This window comes from Diceros bicornis, chromosome 11 (genome assembly GCF_020826845.1).
Source record: "Diceros bicornis minor isolate mBicDic1 chromosome 11, mDicBic1.mat.cur, whole genome shotgun sequence".
Lineage (NCBI taxonomy): Eukaryota > Metazoa > Chordata > Mammalia > Perissodactyla > Rhinocerotidae > Diceros > Diceros bicornis.
The window spans coordinates 62368521-62393306 of record NC_080750.1 but is presented as its reverse complement, the minus strand read 5'-3'; the positions used below and the strand labels follow the sequence as shown (position 1 = coordinate 62393306).

At 50.0% G+C, this 24786-nt stretch overlaps 1 protein-coding gene across 3 annotated transcripts; it reads right to left on the bottom strand.

The window, feature by feature from the left end:
* Positions 1–1777: 1777 nt before the first annotated feature.
* CTSB (cathepsin B) lies at positions 1778–21785 on the bottom strand. Of its 3 annotated transcripts, none has more exons than XM_058550381.1 (10): positions 21716–21785; positions 9553–9703; positions 9175–9260; positions 8312–8426; positions 6975–7093; positions 6075–6160; positions 5423–5569; positions 4766–4882; positions 3260–3388; positions 1778–2757 (listed from the first exon to the last, which is right to left on the bottom strand). In XM_058550381.1, the coding sequence occupies exons 2-10, from the start codon at positions 9676–9678 to the stop codon at positions 2660–2662; spliced, it is 1023 nt and encodes a 340-aa protein (XP_058406364.1). In that variant the 5' UTR covers positions 9679–9703; positions 21716–21785; the 3' UTR covers positions 1778–2659. The 3 variants fall into 3 exon arrangements, with proteins under 3 accessions (XP_058406364.1, XP_058406363.1, XP_058406365.1); XM_058550380.1 differs by lacking the exon at positions 21716–21785 and adding an exon at positions 17431–17449; XM_058550382.1 differs by lacking the exons at positions 6975–7093; positions 9175–9260; positions 9553–9703; positions 21716–21785 and having other exon boundaries at positions 8312–8385.
* Between the last annotated feature and the right edge of the window lie 3001 nt (positions 21786–24786).

The window sequence follows — 24786 nt, the reverse complement described above, 5'->3', positions numbered from 1 at the left end:
GAGCCATTTCTCTGGGGCTGGGGTGTGTGTGTGGTGGGCTGGGGGAGGGAGGAGAGGGCTACCCATTTGTTAAGCATTCTAGGTTATTAGCAGTTTTGGAAGCAGAGCTCTAAGGCTGGGGTTCTCAAACTTTAGTGTGTATCATTATTTCCTGAAAGTCTCAGATTGCTAGGACTGTAGACTTTCTCAGTAGGTGTGGGGAGGTGCCCCCAAACTTGCATTTTTAACAAGTTCTCAGGTGATAACAAATGTTGCTGGTCAGGAGAGCAGTTTGAGAACCAATGCCTTATTGAAAGCATTATCCTTCAAACTTTAGTGAACATACGAATCACCTGGAGTCTTGTTACAGTGCAAATGCCAATGCAGAGGTCTGGCCCCAAATTCTGCATTTCTATCAAGCTCCGAGGTGATGGCAGTGCTGCTGGTCTGTGGACCACTTCCAGCAGCCAGGTTCTGCAGAGTAAAGCTATCTGATGCATATCAAAGAGTGGAAAAGCTTGAACTACCTATCTTTGCTCAAACTTCTAAATCTGAAATGTCTAAAAATATGCCCTTCTCCAGTTAAAGAATGAAAAGTCACTGTCACTTCTGTCATCTTATTGGGACAGGCACCCAAGGAGAACTTATCACATACTGAATTGATCTGAGGTGATGAGGTGATAATCAATGGGGTAATTTGAGCTTTATTCAAGTACTGGAATCGATCCCAACCATAAAATTGCTTTTTTTTTGTTTTCTAACAAAGACTCCTTAAACCAAGTGTGAAGACACCCTGCAATTCATTTTGCTACTTCATTGAGCACATCTCTGCTGGCTGCTAGGATGAGGAGGGAGTTGCAGGTGGGCACATGGTTAAGACTGGGGAAAGTAGCATGGAAATGGAATTATTCAACTCCGTTTGGGAGCAGGTAGAATATACCAGAACTTCACTGAGGTTTTGAATGTATTCTAGTTGGAATTGTAATAAAGTGATTACAAATCTGTGGTTTTGGTAACCCTTGTTAAGCATTTCATAAGTACTATGATGAGGTTCACAAATTTTCCTAGTGTTCACCAGGTGTTTAAGAGCTTATTTGAGGTAGCTTCTGATTCCTAACTTCTGAGTCACATCAGAAGTCAGACTTCCCAAGCTTTTGGAAATAGTCTGTCAGTTGGGAAAGGGAAGTACCTGAGGTGCTGACAGGCCAGTGTGATGGACACCAATTCTAGTTCCCTCAAGAACTGGTGTACTTCATTGCTATGACTCTTAAGTAGGCCTTTGCCAAGGAATAGTTCTTAACCAGCAGTGTAGATCAGAGTCATAGGGAACGCTTGAAATATGGCATGCAGGCTCTGCCTCTAGTCCATTCCGGCGTTGGAGGGCACCAGGGAAACCTGGGGACATGACCAATACACCGTGCCTATGTGAACCTTCAGGTCACTGCTGGTTTGTGGTTGGTAAAAAAAATCAAGTACAGCTATGTTCGTAGCTCTTTAAATTAAGCAGGGGCAGAGCTTATCAAGGCTTGGGGCAGTGTAGGGGATGGATGCACAGAGAAGGGTTGATGAGAATGACGGGACTACAAAGAGATAGAAGCCATGGTTCGAAAGTATGGCTAGGGCAGAGAGAAGTTAAAATTAGGTATTTATTTTGTTCCACCCAACTGAGGCCAGATATCCTGGTTCGAGTTTCAAGGGCACCCAGATCCATAAGAACATGATTCCTTCTGGGAGATAAGGATAGACAGCAGCTACAAGTCTACAGACAGTGACAAATGATCGAGATCCCAGCAGAACGCAGACTTCACACTGAAGGAGAAAACTTTTATTGGCACAGTCATTCCTTTCTTTGTAAATTAACAGAGTGACGTGGTGATTTTTAGACAGTAAAAGCTGGTTTCTCCCAAACTAGTTTCACTGTGGTATTAGAGGTCAGTCAAATCACAACCACCCCGTTTTGTTTTAAGGAGACAGTCTCTGTAAAACTAGTACAGCTCTTCCAATGATCAGACTCTCATTCACATGATCAGCTGAGGTGCACAGAAAATAAAACTTCTATTAAAAAAGAATCATGCCAAGGACAAGACCAGAGAGGGTTAACAACAGCGCAAAGCTCAGACGCAGGGGCCCTGGGAGAACGTGGCTTTCTCCACAGGGCTGCCCGTCCCACTATTTCTCTTCTCAACCTATTCCAAATCTAGAAATCTGCTTGTTTAGACGTACTGCCGACGTGTGGGAATTTGTCTCGTTAGGAAGTCCACTTTAGGACTTCTTTGGAAAACCTACAAACCCTTTAGGTCTGTCTTGCTCCCTGGGAATGCACGGATGGGGAGGGAGGAGGAGGTGGTTGCAGGAGCCGGAGCAGCGGGCACTACACACAGTAGTAGTCTGGGGGGGAAGGACCCACTGGCTTGCAGCAGGGGCTTACGTGGTCTGAGTGTGTGCATTGTGACAGCAGTCCGCTGACCACGCTGGGAGGGAGCCAGGCCTGGGATGTGTTTCCTTGGAAGACAACTCTGATGGCAGACACGAGGTTTGGCCCAATCCAGTCCTTCAGGCCCTGTCTAAAAGCTCTTGTATCTTATCTGAACTCAATAAAAGACATTCCTCCCCCAGCCCGACCCCAGCTGGCTCTATTTAGGGAAAAACTGCCCCGGGCTGGCCGACAGGCCGCAGCAGATTAGATCCTCTTCCAGTATTGATCAGTGCATGGGATTCCAGCCACGATTTCCGATTCAATTCCACAGTGATCCTGGCCTCTGAGGATTTTAAAGAAGCCTGGAAAGCAAAAGTAGGATGCCTTTAAAGTAGGCCTTGGGTTTTGACCCTTGCCAACACATTCAGACTCATCCCTGCAAGACCTAGGAGCAGAAGTCACCAAGCCAGCCCCAAAGCAGTCACCAAACTGGCACCAAGGTGCTCTGTCAGTTTCTACTGTTTGCCCAGGAGCCCAGCTCCACATCACGAGGCCTCTGGACGCCCCTTCACTGGACCCTACGTCACCGTCACCACACCTGGTACGATGGGGCACTGTGGGAGGCACAGCAATTTGAACCCGTTCCTGGTCCATGCCACCCTCTCTCAGGATCAGACTGCCCTTGTGGCACTTGTGGCAAAAGGAAACCCCAGCTCACAGGCACCTGGACATCTGGAAGGTCACAGCTAAGCCCCAGGCCTAGGGTTTGGAGCTGTGCAGCAGGTAGAGCAGAAACGGACATGATGACCACTATGATCCGGCTCACAACACTCTATTCTGGGCAGGAAGGGAGCTCCCACTCACCATTGTCACCCCAGTCAGTGTTCCAGGAGTTGCCAACCAGCCAGTAGGGGGTGCCATCCTCCACTCCCCAGCCCAGGATGCGGACGGCATGGCCTCCCATCATTTCTCCAGTGACATGTTGGTACACTCCTGAGAAAGGAAACACCCATTCAGAGACAAGGCCGCTGCCCCATCTCCCACAGCATCCCTCCAACTCAGGTGGCTACCTCCAGTCAGGACAAATGGGGTACAGAGGCCTCAACAGGCCTGCCACAAGAAAAGGATGAGACCCATTGTTTTCAAAAAGGGTTCTTGCCAAACCCTGGTGTTCTATCAGAAGGCTCCAGGGGTTCCCACAACATTTGGAAATTATTTAAATATATTTTTGAAAGCCCAACAACTCAAATGTTTAAGTAAATATTAAAATGGAGTCCAACAAAATGTGCTTATTGGTTGCCTTTAAAAGTAAAGTAATAAATTCTAATTTAATAAATATACTTAATGTTAAAATACTAATTATCTGTTTTTCATACAGAGGATCCATGTAAGGATGTATTTCTCAAAAGGGTTCTGTGGCTGAACGAGTTTTAAACTGCCACTCTGGGGTACACCCTGGAGACGTGAAGTAGCAGAACGGCTGAGCTGGCGACAACCGATGTTGATCAGCGGAGAAAGATACTGGCTGAGGTGCTCAGAGGGGGGCCACCCAGGCTATCCCCTTGTTGGTGAACCACTTTGTCAAACTGGAAATGCATCCTTTTATAATACTGGCTGGGGACTGTGTTAAGAGCTGCCAGCTTTACAGCATTTTTTTCCTTGCCAGAATCATCTTCCTTTGTGTCCAACCCTTGTTTTCTAAGAGTTGAGAGCTGGGAAGTTTTCAGTCCAGCAGCATGTAAACGAGACAGAAGCAGTTAGCACAGACTCTTCATCGGGAATGTGGGATTTCTAAGACAGCTGTCAGGCCAGGACTGTCCAGTTCCCCAGGTTGAATCCCCACAGCATCGCACACAGCAAGGTGCTTCTTGTTTACTCATCCACTCAGCGGTAGGCAGATACTAGGACTTTGCCAAGACAAACGTCAACAAAAAGGATCACTCAGTCCAGACACATAAAATCCATAGTTACAATGTGAAAACACTGATAAAGGGAGCCAGACAGAGGCGGGAGCTAGCGGCTCCAGGGAGGTGAGGACAGGTTCCCGAAGGAGATACTTGAGTTGGCCTTTACAGGATAAGTAGGAATAGGCCCTATAGAAAAACTCTGGAGAGGGTATCTGCGAATTACATGTGCAGAAGATGCAAATGCGGGCAAGAGGGCAGAGCAGGTGGGAAGCTGCTGAGAGCAGTGATTATGAGTGTCAGGGGCCAGCTGCTGAGCGGTCTGCAAAGAACGAGAGCCGGGCAATGGGAGGTCTGACACTGTCCTCCTCCTGAAGGCTCTGCCTTCCTTACCTGATCAAGTCCTGCAGGTCCCCAGAACCCACACCTTCCCTCCCCCGCACTGCCAACAGGGGTCAACACACACCAGACTTGTACAGCAGGAAGTCCGAATACACAGAGAAGGCCGCCTCCACCGGGCCGTTCTTGAAGATCTCTGCCATGATCTCCTTCTCGCTGCTGGGGACGCTGTAGGAACTGCATCCTGGCAAATGAACCAGCCAAGTAGGAGTGAGGCGTGCCTCCTGCATCTCCATCAGCCAATTATTCACTCATTTTTGGGGAGTCGCCAAGTGACGACTGGGCGTTTAGGGGACTTGCCCAGCTCAGGCCATCAGGGAAGGCTTTCCGAAGGGAGGAATGATTGAGCTGGATCTGGAAGCTTAGAAGTGGGCTCTGTGGTGGGAGGGGGCAGTGAGCATAAGACCCTGGAAGAAGGGCAGAGTGGTATCCGAAAGGATTCTGGATCTGATTATCCTCCTGTAAAATGAGGGGTTTGGTCCCTTCCAACTCTGAGGGTCTGTAACTCTAAGACACCATGCCTGAGGCTGAATCCAGGGTGGAGACATGCAGAAAATGCAGTGTGTTGCTCCCTCTGGAGAGAGAGGTATTAATGACCTTCCCTTCTCCATCCTGTCTCCCTGACTCCAAGGTCCAATTGCCCTGGCCTCTCCCTTTGTCTGGCTTGGGAAGGGAGTCAGTGGGTCCTGAGCCTGCGTGTTGGGCAGCCCGGGCCCCACCTTACCGTAGTGTTTGTCTTCTTTGTAGGATGGGCTGTAGCCGGGCTCGCAGATCTTGCTGCACTTGGGGGTGTCCCCCCCTTCCCCCGTGCATGGGGGCCGGGAGCCATTCACATGGTGCTCACAGGGAGGAATGGAGTAGGGTCTGCAACCTGGGGGGCCAAGAAGAAAGGAGGTTGTCAGCTGACAGCCCCTACAGAGGACCCCTGAGGCCAGAGAGAAGAACTGGGGCAACGGCTAGCGGAATTGTAGTCACTCTCAAGTCTGCAGCATTGGGCCGGCCCCGTGGCTTAGCGGTTAAGTGCGCATGCTCTGCTGCTGGCGGCCCGGGTTCGGATCCCGGGCGCGCACCGACGCACCGCTTCTCCAGCCATGCTGAGGCCACGTCCCACATACAGCAACTAGAAGGATGTGCAGCTATGACATACAACTATCTACTGGGGCTTGGGTGGGGGGCAGTCTGCAGCACCAATGCTCTCTTCCACCTGGTGCTAATTCTGCCACAGAGAGGACTGGCTTGTCTTTCTACCCCATTTTTCTGCCCAGTTCTCCTGCCCTCAACCCTCAACCTTCACTTCATAATGGAAAATGAGACCATTATTATTCACTGCTTATAAAATCTATCTGGCCAGATACAGGCTGAGGGCAGATACTCACCTACATGGGAGTCATAAAGGCCACCAGAAACCAGGCCTTGTTTTGTCCAGAAGTTCCAAGCTTCAGCAGGAAAGCCCCCATTACAGCTAAGAAAAGAGCCATTCATTAAATTCATTATGAGAGAAGTTCTAGCTGCTCCCAGACCGTTGCCTGGTGCCCAAGGCCCCAAGCTCCCAGCCTTGCCCGCTAAGATCCTCAAGAAGACAGAAGGACTCTCATAGTCACGTCTACAACAAACCAGATTGTGCCGTTTCTAGAACAGGGATTCTCAATCAGGCACCACATTAGAACTCCCTGGGGTACTTACAAAAAACACTAATGCCAGGGATTCTGATTTAACTGGTGTGGGGTGAGGCCAGGCACACTTTTTTTTTTTTTAATCTAGTATTTCTAATCTGCAGCCCAGCTGAGAACTGCTGTTGCAGAACCAAGGCCAGAGTTGGTGGAAGGCAGGCACCCGAGGCAGGGATTCAGTTCTGTGTGACCAATCTGGGGACCCAGCATCCTTAATTACAGAGAAGGAAAGAGGCCCGGAGGCTATTACACTTCCTTGAGCAGGAAAAGGGAACAAGAATGACAAAAACCAGACCTGAGATCAGAAATTTAACCACCGATTCTGGGACCATCTGTTTTGCCCAGCACCCACCACCCAGCTCTGTGGGGCCAGCCTGGTTTGAGGCAGCTCCCAGAAAGCAGAAGCTACACTAGGGCCCACTTCCACACTCCCCAGGTCCCCACACTGTCTTGGCAAAGGACCATCCTCCATCCTGAAGGAGTACCACTCCCATTCCCCGGGAGCCCTCACGGTCACCGTCCACCTGAGGCAGCCTCAGCCTAGAGTCTCCCAGCACCATTCCCAGGACCCGGGCTCCCGCGGCGGAGGTGCTACCTCAGACTCACCCGTCCCCACACTGGTCACCACAGCAGGTGAGCAGGTCCTCGGCAGACACCTCCACACTGACATGCCCATTGGTGCGGACGCAGATCCGGTCAGAAATGGCTTCCACAGCTCCAAATGCCTGCAGGAACACACCTCATCCAGGTGAGCCCCACTCTAGACTGTGGGCCCTTGCAGCCATCACCTTGGAGGACCACAGTGGCACCTCAGACCTTCTTGGTGGCTAAGTCTGTCCCAATGTCAGGTGAGGGTCCTGGCCCTCAGGCGCAGCTTTAAAGCAAGAGACCAACCCACCCCGAACCTCTTCCTGAGCACTCAGTTCACTCCTGAAACATGTGGCTTTTGGTTTCTAACATTAAGACACAACTCGCACAAAGCACAAATACTGCATGATTTCACTTATATGAGGTAGCCAGACTAGTCAAAGTCAGAGACAGAGAAAGTAGAAGGGTGGCTGTCAGGGGCTGGGGGGAGGGCGAACGGGGGGGTTAGTGTTTCATGGGGTGAGTTTCGGTTTTGCAAGATGATGAAGAGCTTTCTGGATGGAGGGTGGTGACGGCTACACAATAATGTGAATAATGCCACTGAACTGTACACTTAAAAACGATTAAGATGGTTAAACTTATATTATGTGTATTTTACCACAGTGGAAAAAAACAAAATTAAGACAGCTCATTGATTACAGATACAGACGGGATGCTTCAAGAAGCAGGGCAGGGCTGGGCCAGCCCCGGGGCTTAGCGGTTAAGTGCGCGCGCTCCGCTACTGGCGGCCCGGGTTCGGATCCCGGGCGTGCCCCGACACACTGCTTCTCCAGCCATGCTGAGGCCGTGTCCCACATACAGCAACTAGAAGGATGTGCAACTATGACATACAACTATCCACTGGGGCTTGGGGGCGGTGGGGGGGAAGGAGGAGGATTGGCAATAGATGTTAGCTCAGAGCCGGTCTTCCTCAGCAAAAAGAGGAGGATTAGCATGGATGTTAGCTCAGGGCTGATCTTCCTCACAGGGAAAAAAAAAAAAAAAAAAAAAGAAGCAGGGCAGGGCTCAAAACTAACGGTATTTGCTGATGGACCGGGACAGTGTGTCAAACAGAGAAGTAAACAGCTTCACAACCCACACACAGGCCGTGCCCTGAGCAGGGTGCTTCACACGTCTCTTCTTCCACCTAGCCCTTGCAAGAACTCATGATTGTAGGGATCTTTATGATTTTTACATTGGTGGAAACTGAGACTCAGGAAGTTTATGTGACAGTTGGTCCCACCCCATCTCCCTGGTCACTGCCACCCCCACCTGCTCCGCCTTCACTCCAGCCCCTCCCACCAGCAGGGCCTCACCCAGCAGGAGCCACAGGAACCCTGGTCTCGGATCTCCTTGATGGTCGGGCAGTTTGGCCACTGTTCGCGGGCATCGAAGTTTTCAGGCAGAACCATGTCCTCAGCAAACCAAACTCTGGATAAGGAAGGTCTCCATTACAAGCTTGCATCTTACCACTCACCCCACCCCGATCCCCAGCAAAGGCAAGCTGACTTGGGATTATAACCTAGCAAGGGAGTGAGGCACGAGGACATCTGCAGGGATGTCCCCTTGGAATTTTATAAAACAAAACCTGATTCTACTGCTCAACACAATTTATCATGCCATAAGCTTCTTTCAAGACTTATCATATGGATATTTTTCAAGAGTTTTAGCCACAGCGTCCAGACAGCGTTTCTTGCTTCCCCCACCTCATACCCAATCACAAATGTGTGCCCAGGTTCCTCACACCATGTCCAATATCTTCACCCTTGTGTGATGTCCCATAACTTAACTACCCCATCCTCACTGTGAGATTTTTCTAATGCTTCCTACAAGAGTAATATCTATATGAAAACGTCCACTGCAAAGTTTTCTAGAAAAATAAAACATTAATGGCAGATCACATGGCTTTTCTTTATATTTTCCTTAAATTATTCAAGATCAGGCCCATCCAGATCGTGGAGACCCAGATGCGGGGCCTTTCCCACAGGGGCTCTGAGACACCTGGAGAAGCACAACAGGAAACACTGGCATTTGGGGCTGTACCCTGGGCCTCAAGTAGAGTCCCTGCAGCTCTAGGGGAAGTGAGACCTCCGTCCTTCCCACTCGCCCACACGCCTGCTGCCAATATGGCAGCAGTTCAGGTGCTGCAGTGCATCCTCCTCAGGGAACGGGCACTCACCTCTGGGGCAGCTTGCGCCCACCCAGGAAGGTGCCACACAGCCTCTTCACGTAGCTCAGGTCCACATTGTGGAAGTTGTGTCCGGCCTGGAAGAGAACCCCAACACAGCAGTCACCCACCAACAGAGGGGGTGTTTCCAGGGACAGGGCAGATGTGGGTGTGCACGCCGCTCACACGCAAGGCCTGACAAGACCTGACAAGACCTGAGGTCCCATCCAACTCAGCAGAGCAAGGGGGCCGGGGCACTGCCAAAGACTCAATGTCTGCTGTCCCCAAAGTTCACACGTTGAAACAGCTGCAGCCACCTCCCTTGGGAAGCAGAGTGCACAGACCGACCCTCGGAGGGGACACACTCAGGAAGCGGCCCCCACAGCTCACCTTCCACGTAGTGTTACATTTGTTAACATAGTTGACCAGCTCATCCGACAGCGGCTGGAAATATGGCCTGCTCCGGGCACTGGTCAGCACCACCAGGCAGCTGAGGGTCGCCAAGAGCTGCCACATTTTGGAAGCTGGACCCTAGATTCACCTAGAAAGGGAAGGACACAAGACATCAGGATGCTCCTCCTTCACTCAGGTCAAGCGCTCAACACACACACGGGCACCGTCTCAGGCAGCATGGTTCTGAGGCCAGGAACAACCCTGTGGCCAGAAGACCCACGTTCTCATCCGGCTCTGCCATTTTCCCCCTCTGTTCCTCAGTTTCCTCTTCTGTTAAGCCTGAGTGTGGCGGCAGAGAGCTCTCAAGGACCTACAGTGCCCGTGGGCTCCCAGACCTCATCTTAAAGACCCAACAGGTGCCCATAGCACACAGGCCTGTGCTATGGACTGGACGTTTGTGTTCCCCTCAAAATTCATGTTGAAATCATAACTCCCCAAATGATGGTATTAGAAGGTGGGGCCTTGGGAGGTGATTAGGTCATGAGGGTGGAGCCCACATAAACAGGATTAGTGTTCTTATAAAAGAGGCCCAGAAACATCCCTCACCTCTTCCGCCATGTGAGGACACAGGGAGAAGTCTGTGACCCGGAAGAGGGCCCTCACCCAACCACACTGGCACCCTGGACTTCCAGCCTCCAGAACCATGAGAAATAAATTTGTTTAGAAGCCTCCCAGTCTGTGGTCTGTTGTAGCAGCCTGAACGGGCTAAGATAGATCGTGTGTGCTCCTCCTCCAGGTGGCTGGGAGCTGGGAGAGAGAAAGCACAGGGGCTATGCCGCCTGCAGTGAGGCCACATACAGCTGCGGGCTGGTGACACGTGTCTCCAGGGCTGCCGCTCAGAGCTAGGGCCAGCTCACAGTCTGAGATGGTACTGTTCACTGGATGGTTTGCAGCCCTGACTATCTTGTGAGCTGTGAGGATGGCGCCAGGGTCTGCCAACCCCAGGGCCCAGGCAACAAGCGGCCTCAACAAGACCATCCTAAAGGAACAAATAAACCTAGACCTTCAGGCTACGCTGAGTCCAGTGCCTTCTCTGCTTCTGCCAAACTCCCTCTCCATGGTTTAGCAGAACAAAGCTTGAGCCTCTTCCCAGGTTAGTGCTCTGAAAGAGTTAACAGTCTGTCCGTGTGATTATGTCAAGTGGCAGACCAAAGGGATAAGAAAAACCCAAGAGAAAACAAATTTCATGGGCCACATTTTGAATACAAAACAAGCAAAACATGAGCCAACCGAAGCTCAGCGTATGCCAGGCCCGGGAGAGCCAGGGAAGCAGAGCTGGTCTGGCCAGTGGCACAGGTCTCCTGGGATTTCTCTGGTTTTTCCAGTCAGCAAAGGGCTCCACTTCTGTTTTCAGAGACAGGGCTTCCGAGACGGAAACTATCACATCACAAGCACGGCCCTTAGATCTCGGACTGGCCTGCGAGTTCAGGAGACTGGCAGTTTCAGCTTGGCCTCTGAATCACGCTCTGAGGCGAGCAGCTCTGATGAAAACAAGACATGTGTCCTGGGTGCCAGACCACCTCAGGGCCTGTGCGATTCCCGTGCAGTGGGAATGGGGGTGCGTGTGAGTTGGGGGGATGTGCTCAGGGGCTTACAGGACTGGCTCTGTGAAATGACCCACCCACAGGTCACAGGTCATTGTAAGGATTACAGGAAGATGATGTAGGTGACAGCACTTAAGACGCTGCCTCCTAAAGAGTGAATTATAGTTAAGGGAAAATTTAAACTTAATTGTTGCTTAAGCAATAATTCATCTGGAAGAATAAATGTGTGATAGCAGCAACACAGTTCTGGAAAAGAGCACCGATGTGGGCCTGGCCCTCTGGGGTAGTAAATGTATTATAAAACCCCAGGCGACACTGGTCCAGGAACAGTCCAATCAACAAAACAGGCCATCCAGAAGTTTCTCCTATGTGTGGGAACCTAGTGTATATAGCAGAGGCGACTGACGAAATGGCACCTTGTCAGCAGATGGTGCTCGCACAACTGGCCATGCATTTTGAAAAGAAAAAGTAAGGCTGAATCTTTACACTTGATTCCCTACACAAAAAGTGCTACATAAAACAAAGATCTGGGAGCCAGCCTTGATGGCCTAGCAGTTAAAGTTCAGTGCTCTCACTGCTTCAGTGGCCCGGGTTCACTTCTCGGTCATGGAACCACACCACCTGTCAGTTGCCATGCTGTGGCAGCGGCTCAAATAGAAGAAGTAGAAGGACTTACAATTAGGATACACAACCATGCACTGGGCTTTGGGGGGAAAAAAAACTGCAGATCATTGTGGGAAGTGATATCTGGCAAGCAACTTCTCATAAAATGTGTTCAATTAATCCTGCACATTAAAAGAAAACAAAAAAAACAAAGATCTGGAATAAAAACACAAAGTTGTATGAAGAAAATAAATGCACTTTTAAGAATGTAATATTGTATTGAGGAATGCCTAAGATTGACATCAAACACAACCTTAAAGGGAACATGTTTAATTACATGAAAATAAAGCCCCTCTTCTAGAAAAACAAAATACAAAGTGACGATCTGACAAAAAATAGCACCTACATATAGCTAAGGTTTCGTTTCCTTAATATGCAAAGGGCTTTTAAAAATCAGAACAGAAACAGCATAATAGAAAAATCGCTGAAGGACATAGAGTGAATTTACAGAAAAAGAACTAGAAAGGCCAACATAGATATTAAAAGATGCTCAACCACAGGGAGATGCAGATAAAATGAAGGAGATATTCATCTTAAGTCAGACCAGCAAAGGATGGACAGATAGACCTCGGTGGCAGTAGGACGTGGGGAAACAGACGCCGCATTGGTGATGAAGACAACCATGGAGAGGCCCACCTGGCCGGCTCCATCATTTTTTCCACCTGCATGCCCTTTGACTCGGCAATTTGACATTTAGAAATTCATCCTGCTAGCCTCAAAACGCAAAGATACAGGTACACGGATGTTGACTGAATATTTTTTGTATTAGCAAAAGACCAGAAACAAAGCAGGAACTGTTAAGTTATGGTAAATGGTTAAATAACAGAACACAAAGCTGCCAGTAAGAAATGAACTAGCTGAAGTGAATCACACTGTACTGATAAAGCCAAAACACCCAAGATATCCGGTGAGCAAAAGAAAGCAAGGAGCAGGTGAGTCACGGCAAACGCATAAGCCCATTAAGCAAAGTCCATGTACGTGCCTGTCACTACATGCAAAACAGCAAGAAAAACACACAAAAGTAACAAGAAACTGCGGCAGGGAGACTTATTTTTCACTATACATCTTTCCTTTTTTTTTTTTTTTTGGCGAGGAAGAGCAGCCCTGAGCTAACATCTGCCAATCCTCCTCTTTTTGCTGAGGAAGACTGGCCCTGGGCTAACATCCGTGCCCATCTTCCTCGACTTTATATGGGACGCCGCCACAGCATGGCCTGACAAGCAGTGCGTCGGTGCGTGCCCGGGATCCGAACCTGCAAACCCTAGGCCGGCGAAGCAGAGTGCGCGCACTCAACCACTTGTGCCACCGGGCCGGTCCCTCCTTTTTTTTTTTATGCACATGTTATTATATGGGAAGTTTTGTTCTTTTAGGAAGAATAGTCTCCAGTGCTACCCAAGATCCATACCCACCAAACTGATAAAAGAACACTTGTTCTCATGAGCCTCCAAATGCATCTCCAGTCGTCTCCCCACTCACCAGCGAGGCTTTCTGCTCAAAACACTTAGCCTTCCCATTTTCAGCGACTCATGGGGAAGCTACCGCTCACAGAACCACACATCAGAGGCCCACATGGCCTCCAAACTCGAGGTAAATGCCTCATTGTGTCCTCATGGTGGAAGGGGCGAGGGAGCTCTCTGAGGCCTCTTTTATAATGTCTTCTGCACAGACAAGCAAAGCGGTTGGGTTCCTGTCTTTCTGTTCACACCTTCTGACTTACACTCGGCATCTTAACATTTTTCTGAGGTAGGAGAACCTAGCGTGGAAACACTGGCAGTATGCGCTCCCTGCACGTCGAGGCCTGGCTGACAGCCCATTAGAATCCCACCTAGAAGGGTCGCCATCCTCGGCTCTCATCATGACCTCTCCAGGGAGACAGGGACGTGGCTGGGTCCTCAGGAAATCTGAGGCAGTCCTGGCAGAATGCTCCCCGTATGTCAAACAGGAGTGACCCCAGGTGCCCCCCTGGGGTCTTAGCTGTCTGTTTGCTTAGATGTTAAATCATAAGCAAGTGGAGAATGGGAACACTTCCATGGCAACTCAGATTTTTAAATGAGATTGCTCTGGTTTCTGTGGTGGCAGAGAACACAGGGCCCACCCACCTCCCAGATGGTTCTCAGTTCCTGCACGGATGACTGCCATGGCCATCATGGGCCTGCGTCCTGTGGCCTGCCAGGCCTCCCACGCTACCTCACCAGACGTGAGGCTTCCGTGCATGTACCCTTCTTTTCCTTTGGTTCCACTGGTCCTTCTCCATATTTCCTGTCAACTTTATTCTCCCTCATAACCTGCCTCGGTGGAGAGGCAGGGTCCCCGTGACTGTGAGCCTGGAGCTCAGCATAAACAACTGACTCCCAACCCCACTCAGACTGAGCCTTGGTAAGCTCCTCCTTCCAGCCCCAGCACCCCTGGCACAGCGTTGTGGCATTATGGGAGAGCGTCTGGGTTGGGGTTAAGTGGTCAACAGCCGCTGTAGCGGGCGGTAAGGATGAGCACTCGGCTTGGAGTCAGGAGACCTAGATTCAGATCTCAGCTCCTCCACTTACTTGAGCACCCAGCCTTCACTGAGCCTCAGTCTCCCCACTTGTAAAACGGAGCTAATAACCATTAGTTTCTCCAGGTGGAAATCAAGAGTGAAACGAGGGTGGGCAGAAGCCCCTGCCACAGTGCCTACCAAACAGTAAGGCAATGAAGGCTCCTTGACTTCCAGCTCCGACTCTCCACCCTCCTCCCTTCCTTCCCTCTCTTCTCTTCTTTCCCCCACTTGTAGCCTGTGTCAGTTCACGCCAAACCTGTCCACAACACCTCCACATCACAAAGAAGAGTCTGAATTAAAATTGAGGTTTTAACCTCAATTAGCCTCCAAATGGGCTTCATTTTGAGGGTCCTGAGCCCAAAGAATATTAACTCAAATTTCTCCTCCTAGAGGGACAGACACAGATGCCCCAAGAGCCGTGGCAACTTCATTCTAGTGAGCACTAGCCACCTTTCTTCCTCTCCACATCCACACAAATCATGAACACTGGACAAACGACACACAAGTGGTTAAAACAAGCTGTGCTGTTGTTAACAAGCCGGTCACAGGGCCCGCGGCCTTAGCACGAAACAGAACCAGCTTTCACTTCCCATCGTTGGGCATACACTTCCCTTTTATTTCTCAACTGTGTGAGGTTTTTCCCTTTAACTGCAGGACAGAATGAACAGAAAGTCCTTATTTGATGAGGGAAGAGGGGCCCAAACAGGATAAGAACACTCACAAATCACAGACTCCCTCCCTCTCCGGGTGCGGGCCGGTGGAGGGAGGAAACAGCTGCGGGCAGATGTGACTCCTAGTTCCCAGCCAGCTGGACTTCCTGGGCAGACCTGGGGTTCCACCACACCCCTCTGCCCCTTTTTCAAGCTAATCTCGGGCTAAAAAAATGGGCTCTCGCATTTCTTTCCTCTCCCAACTCCTATAGCACTTAACGGTTTATATGAAAACACATTCCACCGAGGTTCTGTAGAATATTGTCATGTGCAAAAAAGGGCCTGTGGCCAGGTGATCCTTCAACCTCCCCTCACAGCAGAACCATTCCCCCGACTACCTTGAAGCCGTTCCTGGGACTAATGTGGACCTTGGGACTCTGGAAGGAGGTGGAATGAACAGAGGAGAGAAGCTGATGCCAACTCGCAGGAGGCCTCAAGTCCTGATATCCCTAAGGACATGAAATCAGTTTTGGCTCCCAGCAACTCTTTTTTTTTTTTTTTGTGAGATCAGCCCTGTGCTAACATCTGCCAATCCTCCTCTTTTTTTTGCTGAGGAAGACTAGCCCTGGGCTAACATCCGTGCCCATATTCCTCCACTTTATATGGGACGCCGCCACAGCATGACTTGCCAAGTGGTGCGTCAGTGTGCGCCCAGGATCCGAACCGGCAAACCCCGGGCTGCCGCGGCGGAGCGCATGCACTGAACCGCTTGCGCCACCGGGCCGGCCCCCCAACTCTGATTTTTAAAAAAGCTTTGTTACAAGTTTATACAGCCCTCAGGTAGACTGAATTCTAAATCTGTATTGGATCTAAAGGGACAAGACATATATATGTGAAATTTCCAAATAACCCAGCTGCAATCTTCTGGCTAATACAGAAAAAGATGAATGCAGGTGTGCCGACAGCCCTTCCTCCAGTACCTTGCTCTTCCTTGCCCACTGCTGCTGTCCAATACTGCTGACCTCTCTCACAGCTGGCTCTCAAGACTCAAAAAACTGAGTGGCTACATTTTGTCAATTGCCACAAATTAAGGTTGTGCCTCATATATCAGCAGAGGGGCTCTAGGTAAGGGGAAAGGTGGAAAAGGAGGGTTGTGACGACTCAGTGGGACCTTGCTAGAGAACTTTATAAGTGTCTCTCTCTTCCACAAAGACTTGTCTCTTGCTGTCATTAACAGCAGTTGTTCCTCAAGTTCCGACCATTTCAGTGCACCCACACAACAACGCTGGGCAGTCTCCACTTCCCCTCGACTTCTGTCTGCCCAGCTACACCCCAAGGCTGGGGCAGCACTATGGTGGCTGACATACGTGCCCTGATCTCAGATGTGCCGCGATCAACCTGAAGGAGACCCAAGACCTCTCCTTTTTGAGTCTGAATCACAGCTTTGATGTGGTCTTTCGTGTTTTATGTCTTTGCTTGTAACGGAAACATGTTTAACTGGTTCTTGGCTTATGATCTTTAAATTAAAAAAAGAAAAAACGGCTCCTAGTCATTACTTGTCTCCTGAAAGCTGTGAGGATCAACAGGCACCAGCTGCCTCTCCATCCCCCAGAGCTGGGCTCCCTGCAGCTGAATGCCCCCAAGCAACTGTTATGACCCAGAAAAGGCATCCATTGTAGCTGGCTGCCAGCAGGCTCCAAGGGAACCAGGAGAAACAGTGAGAAGGCCCCACACCTGCCTCACCCACCTAAACCCTTTAGGCCACTCACAGGTACTTCCCCTGCTGCCCACCTGCCAATCATCTGTCCAAAATAAATGACTAATTCCCCCCAGGTTCAGCAAGGCCAGCCTACTCAAGCTACTCTCCCACAGTATCTGGAAACCATGTAGCTACAGTGCCCACAAATGGAACATTACTTAAGATCAGCCACAGCAGCCCACATCCCGCAAACAGAAGAAAACTACTACCTTAGGCTTAAAACAATGGACCCCAGAAAGGCCCTCAGCAGTCGAAATATTTTGTATTGTTGAGAAACAACACAATCTGGGCAAAGTTCTGGAAGCTTGTGCTTACCAGCTTTGTTCATCGCCTCTGAAACTGACTTACTGAGATGCTGAAGGGGGCACTACATCCCCATGTCTCGGTTTCTAAAATGGGCACACTGCCCGGATTCTGAAGGACCCCGGGATGACTTTATAAAAGCTTTTAGAAATCCTTAGAGACTCCAACGAGATTAGTGTTCTGTGCCTCTCCAGCCCGCAGGAACACAGCGGCTCCCTAATTCGATCACAGGCTAGATTACATCTCCCGGCCAGCTGGGGCAGCTGAGACACTGGCAGCCACAAAAGCAAGTAATGGAAAGGTCTCGCCTCTATGGCTTGGCCCCGGTTTCCCCTCCTGGGGCCCCTGGGAAGAGACACTCACCTCACAAGGCTGTTGGGAGATGGAAGGAGATGTTTTTTTTGAAAGTGCCTCCCACGCAGCCTGGCTCAGAGCAGGCAGCCCTTACGCTGAACTGCCACCAGGAAGTCTCTCCCTCACTAGTGTGGTGAGTATACACCGCCCTATGCAGACCAGTTAACTCTTGCTGTCCCGGAGTAATTGTTTTTATTCTCAAAAGTATGCCATTGTGGATAAAAAATCATGATCCCCCTGCTTTTTGCGATAAGCCCTCAAATGATGGTTTATTCTGCTTTCTGCTATCTGGCCCACCAGAACAAAGCACCCTCCAACACTTGTAGGGTTAAGTGGATCGAGAACAGGCAGCAGATGGCTCCCAGCTGATGTCTGACAATGCGTCAATCCTGGAGTGGCTGAAGCCTTGGGCTGGCACCACTTTCCCAGGTCTTGCGCAAGCCTGAAGGCCACATGACTTGTGTGTGCACGCGCACATCCTGCCCAAGTCCAGGTCAGAGGGTCATGGAGAAGCCCAGCCCCTGCTGGGTCTCTTGGCAGAATATCTAGATGTTCTCACAGTGCTCTATACTGAATCAGTTTACTATCTTGGTGGTATCTGTCCCTTTCCCCTCCCCCATCCCTGCTGGCAACTCTAGGTTATCTTGATGACCAGACTAAATGAGTTACTGGCCTGGTAGAGACAGATAACACAGTCAACACTGCAGGCATGCATCCTTCCCAGCACCCAGCATTCATCGAACAGTAATGCTGGAAGAGGACCTTTGGTCTTGTATAAGGCTTTTGTTTTACAGGTGCAGGAATCGGGTGATTGAGAAAAGACCAAGAGCAAACCCTGAATGGTCTACCTGAGCAGGGATGGAGAACTGTCAAGAGGTCAAATTCTAGGAGAAATTCCACCACAATTATCTGAGTGACCCCCATCATGTCACAAACTTGCAGGTGCCTCAGCTTTTTCATCTGTAAAGAGGGAGAGTCAGACTGCCAGGACCCAAAACTCACATGCATTCTGAGAGTTAAAAAATTAGAAAACATTATTTAATTTCAGAGGTCCAGATATCTAGGTTAGGATCTAAAGAAAACTTAGTAAGTTCTCACTGTTCATAAACACATTAAAACCCACAAACACTATCACTCATCAACAACAAAAATAGAAAAGCTCACTAATTAACAATTTCCTAGGGCAAAAAATTAAATTTGAATTCCTAGTCACGAAAATTAAAACAGGGACACCACGTCATGCCCATCAGATTGGCAAAAATTAAAGTCTGGTAATATCTAGTGTTGGTAAAAATTAGGAACAGGAACCCTTAACACCGCCGGGAGTATACATTGGTAAAACCTCATTGGACAGCACTGCCAGTATCTAGCAAATTGCAAGATGCATACACTCTACCATCCAGCACTTTACTTCTGCTTTTGCCCTAGAGAAACTCTTGCAAGTGAGAGATACCAGGATATTTACTGTAGCACTGTGAGCAACAGGGAAAAAGCAAAAGCAACCTAATTTTCCCTCAGTAGATACACTGTGCCTTTAAGATGAATGAACTAGATCTGTATGTATCAATATAAATAACTCTCATAAACACCAGAGGAAAAGGATACATGCAGTATAATTAAGTTACATCAATTTAAATAATATTGTTCCTGGAGTGATACAAAGTATTAGAAGTACCAAAAAACCTGCAGGAGAATTATAAAGAGACAGCAGATAAGAGCTACAATGTCCCTCAGGAAGACTGGGAGCAGGCACAGGAGGGTAAAGGACTTGCAGAGCAAAGAAGCTGAAACCTACAGCCTGCAAAGGGGAGCTGTAACCAAGAGGGAACGCACTCATCCTATGAACCCCACAGAAGCCTGAGACTTGGAGGCCCCGGGAACTGTGGATAGGGGGTGGGGATGAGGTTTAAGGTTAAAAACAGAATTGGTTGATATGTAATGGCATTTGATCCCTTGATCCCCCTCCCTATCCAAACTAGGGTAGAATACGAACAGTATCAATCATGGAAGGACTCAGGATTTCTCTCCTACGCTCCCTCTCTTAGGGGGCTCCTGGAGTGTGCGCTGAGAGAATAAACCAAAAGAGATGATGCTACGGGACCAGGTATAGACTGCTGACTGCTTCTCAACACCCAGTGAGTACTATACACACCTGTATGTGCCTCAACTCAATTCATCAATTTACTGTCGACCCTCTCTCTACACGTGAGGCTGAACCATATGAAACTGCCCCGATTTCGATCCTTCTTGACCCACATAAATTCCCATTTCATATAGTTCAACCTCATATTGCTAATACTTTCCTAGGCTAATCTATCTAAAATTGGCAGCAGACGTTGTGAGTCCTCACTCCAAAATATTTCAGTCCTTCTCTCCCGAGGACAGTGACATTCTACACAACCACAGCTCATTACAACATTTAAGAAGATCACCCAGACATTTCAAGTGTCCCCTGGAAGTGCTCTCCCTTCCCTTCTCAATTCAACTGCCAACAGTAACACAAAATTTCTTTTACCCCTAAAATGTGTGCAGCTTCCTACTCCAACCCCCAGGTCCAGCAGTCAGAGACAGACCCAGTCTACAAGAAGCGCCTCAGCTCAAGCTGCTGAATCAGCAGCACATGAGCAGGTTCATCCTGGAGCCAAAGGGCTTCCAGCCTCACCCCCTGACCAGTCCAGAAACAGGGCTGTCCTGACTCAACATCAGGGCAGTTACTGGAGCCAGGGCTGTGTCTGGCCTGTGTTGCCTCCCCTTGGGGGCTGGGAAGCCCGCAGAGAAGGGATATGCACTTTTCCATTCAGCAGTACCCCTGCTCTGGGACAAATGCCCAAAAAGGTTTGAGCAGAACCTTTCTCCAGGGCACCTTCAACCCTCTCCCTGTGTGGGAAAGCCACACACAGTGGGGACAGCCCAGCCCCCTTCTCTACGAAGCTCAAAGGCTCTAGGTGACCATCACCAGCGCCAACAGGAAACAATTCTCCATTAAAGATGTTATGGAAGAAAAGGAAAGCAGCCTTTACCAAACTAGACACCCTTCTAAGCCTCTTCACCTTATTGTTCTGCATCTGTAATGCATCTCAGCTGCCTTCGCCTCTCCTGAAAGCACTTGAGGACCAGTTTTTCCAAGGTAACAAAAGGTGCTAGGTCTCCCTTTGAACCCAACCACCTCCGCTCCCACCTGGTGTGAGGGTCTCTATGAGTCAGGTAGAAACATGGGAAGCCTGGATTATTGTCCTTCTCCCTGGGCCAGCCTGTTGGTTTCCTCAATGCCTGAGGAAGGGGTTGATGTAGGCCCACTAAGAAGGCAAACCCAATTCACATCTATCTAGACTGCCTGCTGAGCCCCCCAATTCAGTCACCCCACACTTCTCCCTCTCCCAGGCCCCCAGAGTCATTAACTGAGGGAAGAGGTGATACCCCAGGGACTCTGCCCTGTTTTCCTCTCTCCCACACCACCCTGGGCCTGAGGCACTGTCTCCCTTCCATAGCAGTCAAGGAGTAGGGAGTGGCATCCTCCTCCTCCCCCCCCCATACCCCCAGGGGGAAGAGGGCTGAGGCCTCCATGCCTATACATTCTCCTATCCTCTGCTTAATTTCTCCTCCCATCCGTGGATTTCATGTGGGTTCCACCCCACTCCACCCAGTTCCAGGCTCCTGTCTCCTGGGGTACCCGGAATTGGGTGTGGCTGTGTGCAGAAAGTTGCCCAGGAAAACCCTTTACAATAAGAAAACATCTAAAATAGATGCAGGTAGATACCATTATCTTAGCAATTTTGCTGAGGAAACTGAGGTCCGGAAGCTCACCAGGGGCTGAGGAGCCAGATTCTAGCCGACAGTCACCGGGATCCCGGCCAAGCTCTTCCTCGCAGGCTCCTCCCTCCATCTCCCCAGGAAACTCCCCAGCTCCGCCCCGGCCGCCTCCCGCCCGGCCCTGGAGGCCGGCGCAGCCTGGGGTCGCGCTGACCCTGCGCCGGGTCACGAACAAAGCCCTAGGGTGGGGGCCAGCGGGGGCGAGCCTTCCGGCCGCAGTGGGGGCGGGGGTGCCCGGCTGGCTGCGTGAGGGTGGTTTTCTGCGTCTCTCACCACAGGGACTTCTAGGAGTGCGCGGGCTGCCACCCCTGCCAGCCCAGCTGTGCTAGCCCGAGGGTCCCCCCTTCCCGCCAGGCCTGGGGACGCCGCGGGACCGCGCCTGGGCCCGGAGAAAGGCGCAAGGGGCCCCAGTCTCCCCATCCCCGGCCACGGTGACTTTCGCCGCGCTGGCGCTGCGCCCGCGCCCCGGCCCGCCCGCACTCACCGAGCCCCGCCGCCGAGAGCCTGGGCCTGCAGCCTGCGAGTGCGCCCCAGCCGGTGCCCGCGCTGGTGCCCAAGCAGCCGCAGTCGCTTCCCGGCGCGCCCCCGCGCCTATGTACCGCGCCGGCCCCGCCCCGCGCCCGGCTGACTCGTCACGTGAGCGCGCCGAGCCGGCCGCCCGCCCCCACCCTACCGTGCCGCGGCCTCCCCTGCGGGCTCCGCACCCCACCCCCAGCTCCTCGCGCTGCCCCTGCGGACCCTGCACCCCCACTCCAGCCCCACCCCCAGCTCCCGCTGTGGACCCCGCTCCCGCCTCGGCTCCAGGAGATCCCGCTGGGCGCCGGCTCGCCGGCCCGGGAATAGGGGCTCTGAGCCCCGCCGGCCTCTAACCCTGCGGACCGGGGCCTGTGGGGAGCGGAAGGAGCTGAAGGAGGCCCTGTCCACCCAGCCTGGAGAAATTCCCTAGGGCCCGCCGCTGCCCGACGCATTCGGAGCCTGCTGGATCCCTCCTTGGGGGAGGGCATAACTATCCCTCTTTTCATTCATTCAGAAACCACTGCCAGAGGCGGGATTATCAAGACAGCAGGCCTCCCAGAAGAGCCTTAAAAGGCCCTTTTATCCTTAATATTCTGAGAACGTGCCTATAAGATACTGCAGCTGTGTGATAATAGCTAAGTACTAATTTCAGGAGCTGCGTCAGGATTTCTATTGAGGAGAAGGAACTTAGGGGCGGAAATCTGTTTGGAATAGGGTGCCAGGAGGCCTGTCCTGAAGGGGCACGCACAGCAGCAGGCTATTTCACCTGGAGTTCATTTGGCGGAGTGACTGGAGAGGCTGATGGAGATGGTGGGGTAACTCAAGACCTACCCTCCTCCAAGAATACCCAGATGTTTGTAATCCTTATGACAACCTTGCAAGGTAGGTATGATCCCTGTTTTATTCAAGAGGCTGGCATTTTATCTGGTAAGGTCTGGTATTTTACGCCCGTGCTACTGGTAATAAGAAAGCTATAAGTCTGGGCAACTCCAAGAGGCCCTGGCTACAGATCCAAGAGGCATCTGCTGCGTCGTACAGATGCCTGACCATCAGTTGTCACATAGTCCTTGTGCCTGCCAGGGCCCATCAGAGAGCTCTCTGGAGACATGTGATTGCACCTGTTTGGTCCCAATTAAGAATACGGAAGGTGGGCCGGCCCGTGGCTTAGAGGTTAAGTGCGCGCGCACCGCTGTTGGCGGCCTGCGTTCCACCCGGGTGCGCACGAGGCACTGCTTCTCTGGCCATGCTGAGGCCGTGTCCCACGTACAGCAACTAGAAGGATGTGCAGCTGTGACATACAACTATCTACTGGGGCTTTGGGAAAAAAAATAAATAAATAAAATTATAAAAAAAAAAAAAAGAATACAGAAAGAAAGAAGTCTCAGAGTCTGCACAAGGTTACTAAACCCCCAATTGAGTGGCGTTCCCAAGGAACTTAGGACAACAGGAAGGACGAAGAGACTCCAGCCTTGGACTACAGACTGCAAATCAATGTTTTGACATGTCACCTTCTGAATGAATGTCAATCATTTTTGAATTCCATAATGGAGCTAATAAGAGAAGGCACAAATGGAGAGGAAACACATAACCATGATAAATCTCTCTTTTTCTCTCTCATCCTCTCTCTCTCATCTTTATAGCGTGACAGGAGGAGTGCTGAGTGCTTTACACACATTATCCCAATTTTATGGAATTTTGGATTGGTGCCATTATAAAGGTAGAAATCATTTCTGAAATAAAACAAGAGAAAAATAAGTACTACTAGAGTAGAATTAGCCCTTCCTGGGGCATCCAGGAATGCTCCATGGAGAAAGGAACATGCCACATAATTTTACTTATTTTCCTCACCTCCTCTGGATCTTAAGCTCTATGAGGAAAAGGATTTTTGCCTGTGTCATTCCCTGTGCATCCCCAGCACATAGCAGAGTGCCTCGCACATATTCATGTTATGAATGAATACATATTCACTGAGTGAATGCATAAATGAATGAGGTGGGCCTTGAAGGTGAGTAGGGTTTTGGCTTAACCTCCCAGGTTTGGGGGTCAGGGAATAGCCCTCAGAATTTACAGAAGAGCCTTGGCCTGTATGTGCAGAAGCTGTTTGCCTGCTGAGCTTCTGGAAAGGAGGCCTAGGTATATAAGCAAAAGAGATGAAAACATATGTCCTCACAAAAACTTGTACCTGAATGTTCATTGCAGCAGCATTCACAATAACTAAAAGGCGGAACAATCCAATGTCCATCCGCTGATGAATGGATAAACAAAATGTCGTATGCCTGTGTAATAGAATATTATTCATTCATACAAAGGAATGAAATACCGGCACATGCTACAACATGGATAAACCTTGAAAACATTCATGCTACATGAAAGAAGCCAGTCACAAAGGCCACATGTTATATGATTCCATTTATTTATTTATTTTTATTTTTTATTTTATTTTTTTTTGCTGAAAAAGATTTGCCCTGAGCTAACATCTGTGCCAATCTTCCTCTATTTTGTATGTGGGTCACCACCACAGCATGGCCACCGACGAGTGGTGTAGGTCCAAGCCCAGGAACTGAACCTGGGCTGCCAAAGCAGAGTGCAGCAAACTTAACCACTAGCCCCTATGATTGCATTTATATGGAATGTCCAGAATAGGCAAATCTATAGAGACAAAAAGTAGATTAGTGATTGCCTTGGGCTGGAGGGGGAGGGAGGTTGGAGATTTGGGAGGCGATAGCTAAAAGATACAGGATTTCTTTTAGGAATAATAAAAGTGTTCTAAAATTGATTGTGGTGATGATATATATATATGTATATATATCCTGAGAACATACTAAAAACCATTGAATTGTATGCTTTAAATGGGTGAATATTATGGTAAGTCAGTCATGTCACAATAAACCTTTTACCAAAAACAGGAGGGTTGATTAGGGGAGTACTGGAAAAGGCTAAAGTAGAAATGATCCTTTTTTATTTTTCTTTTTTTGGCAGTCCTTTAAAAGTCCCTTTTCTGGGGCCGGCCCGGTGGCGCAAGGGGTTAGGTGTGTGCGC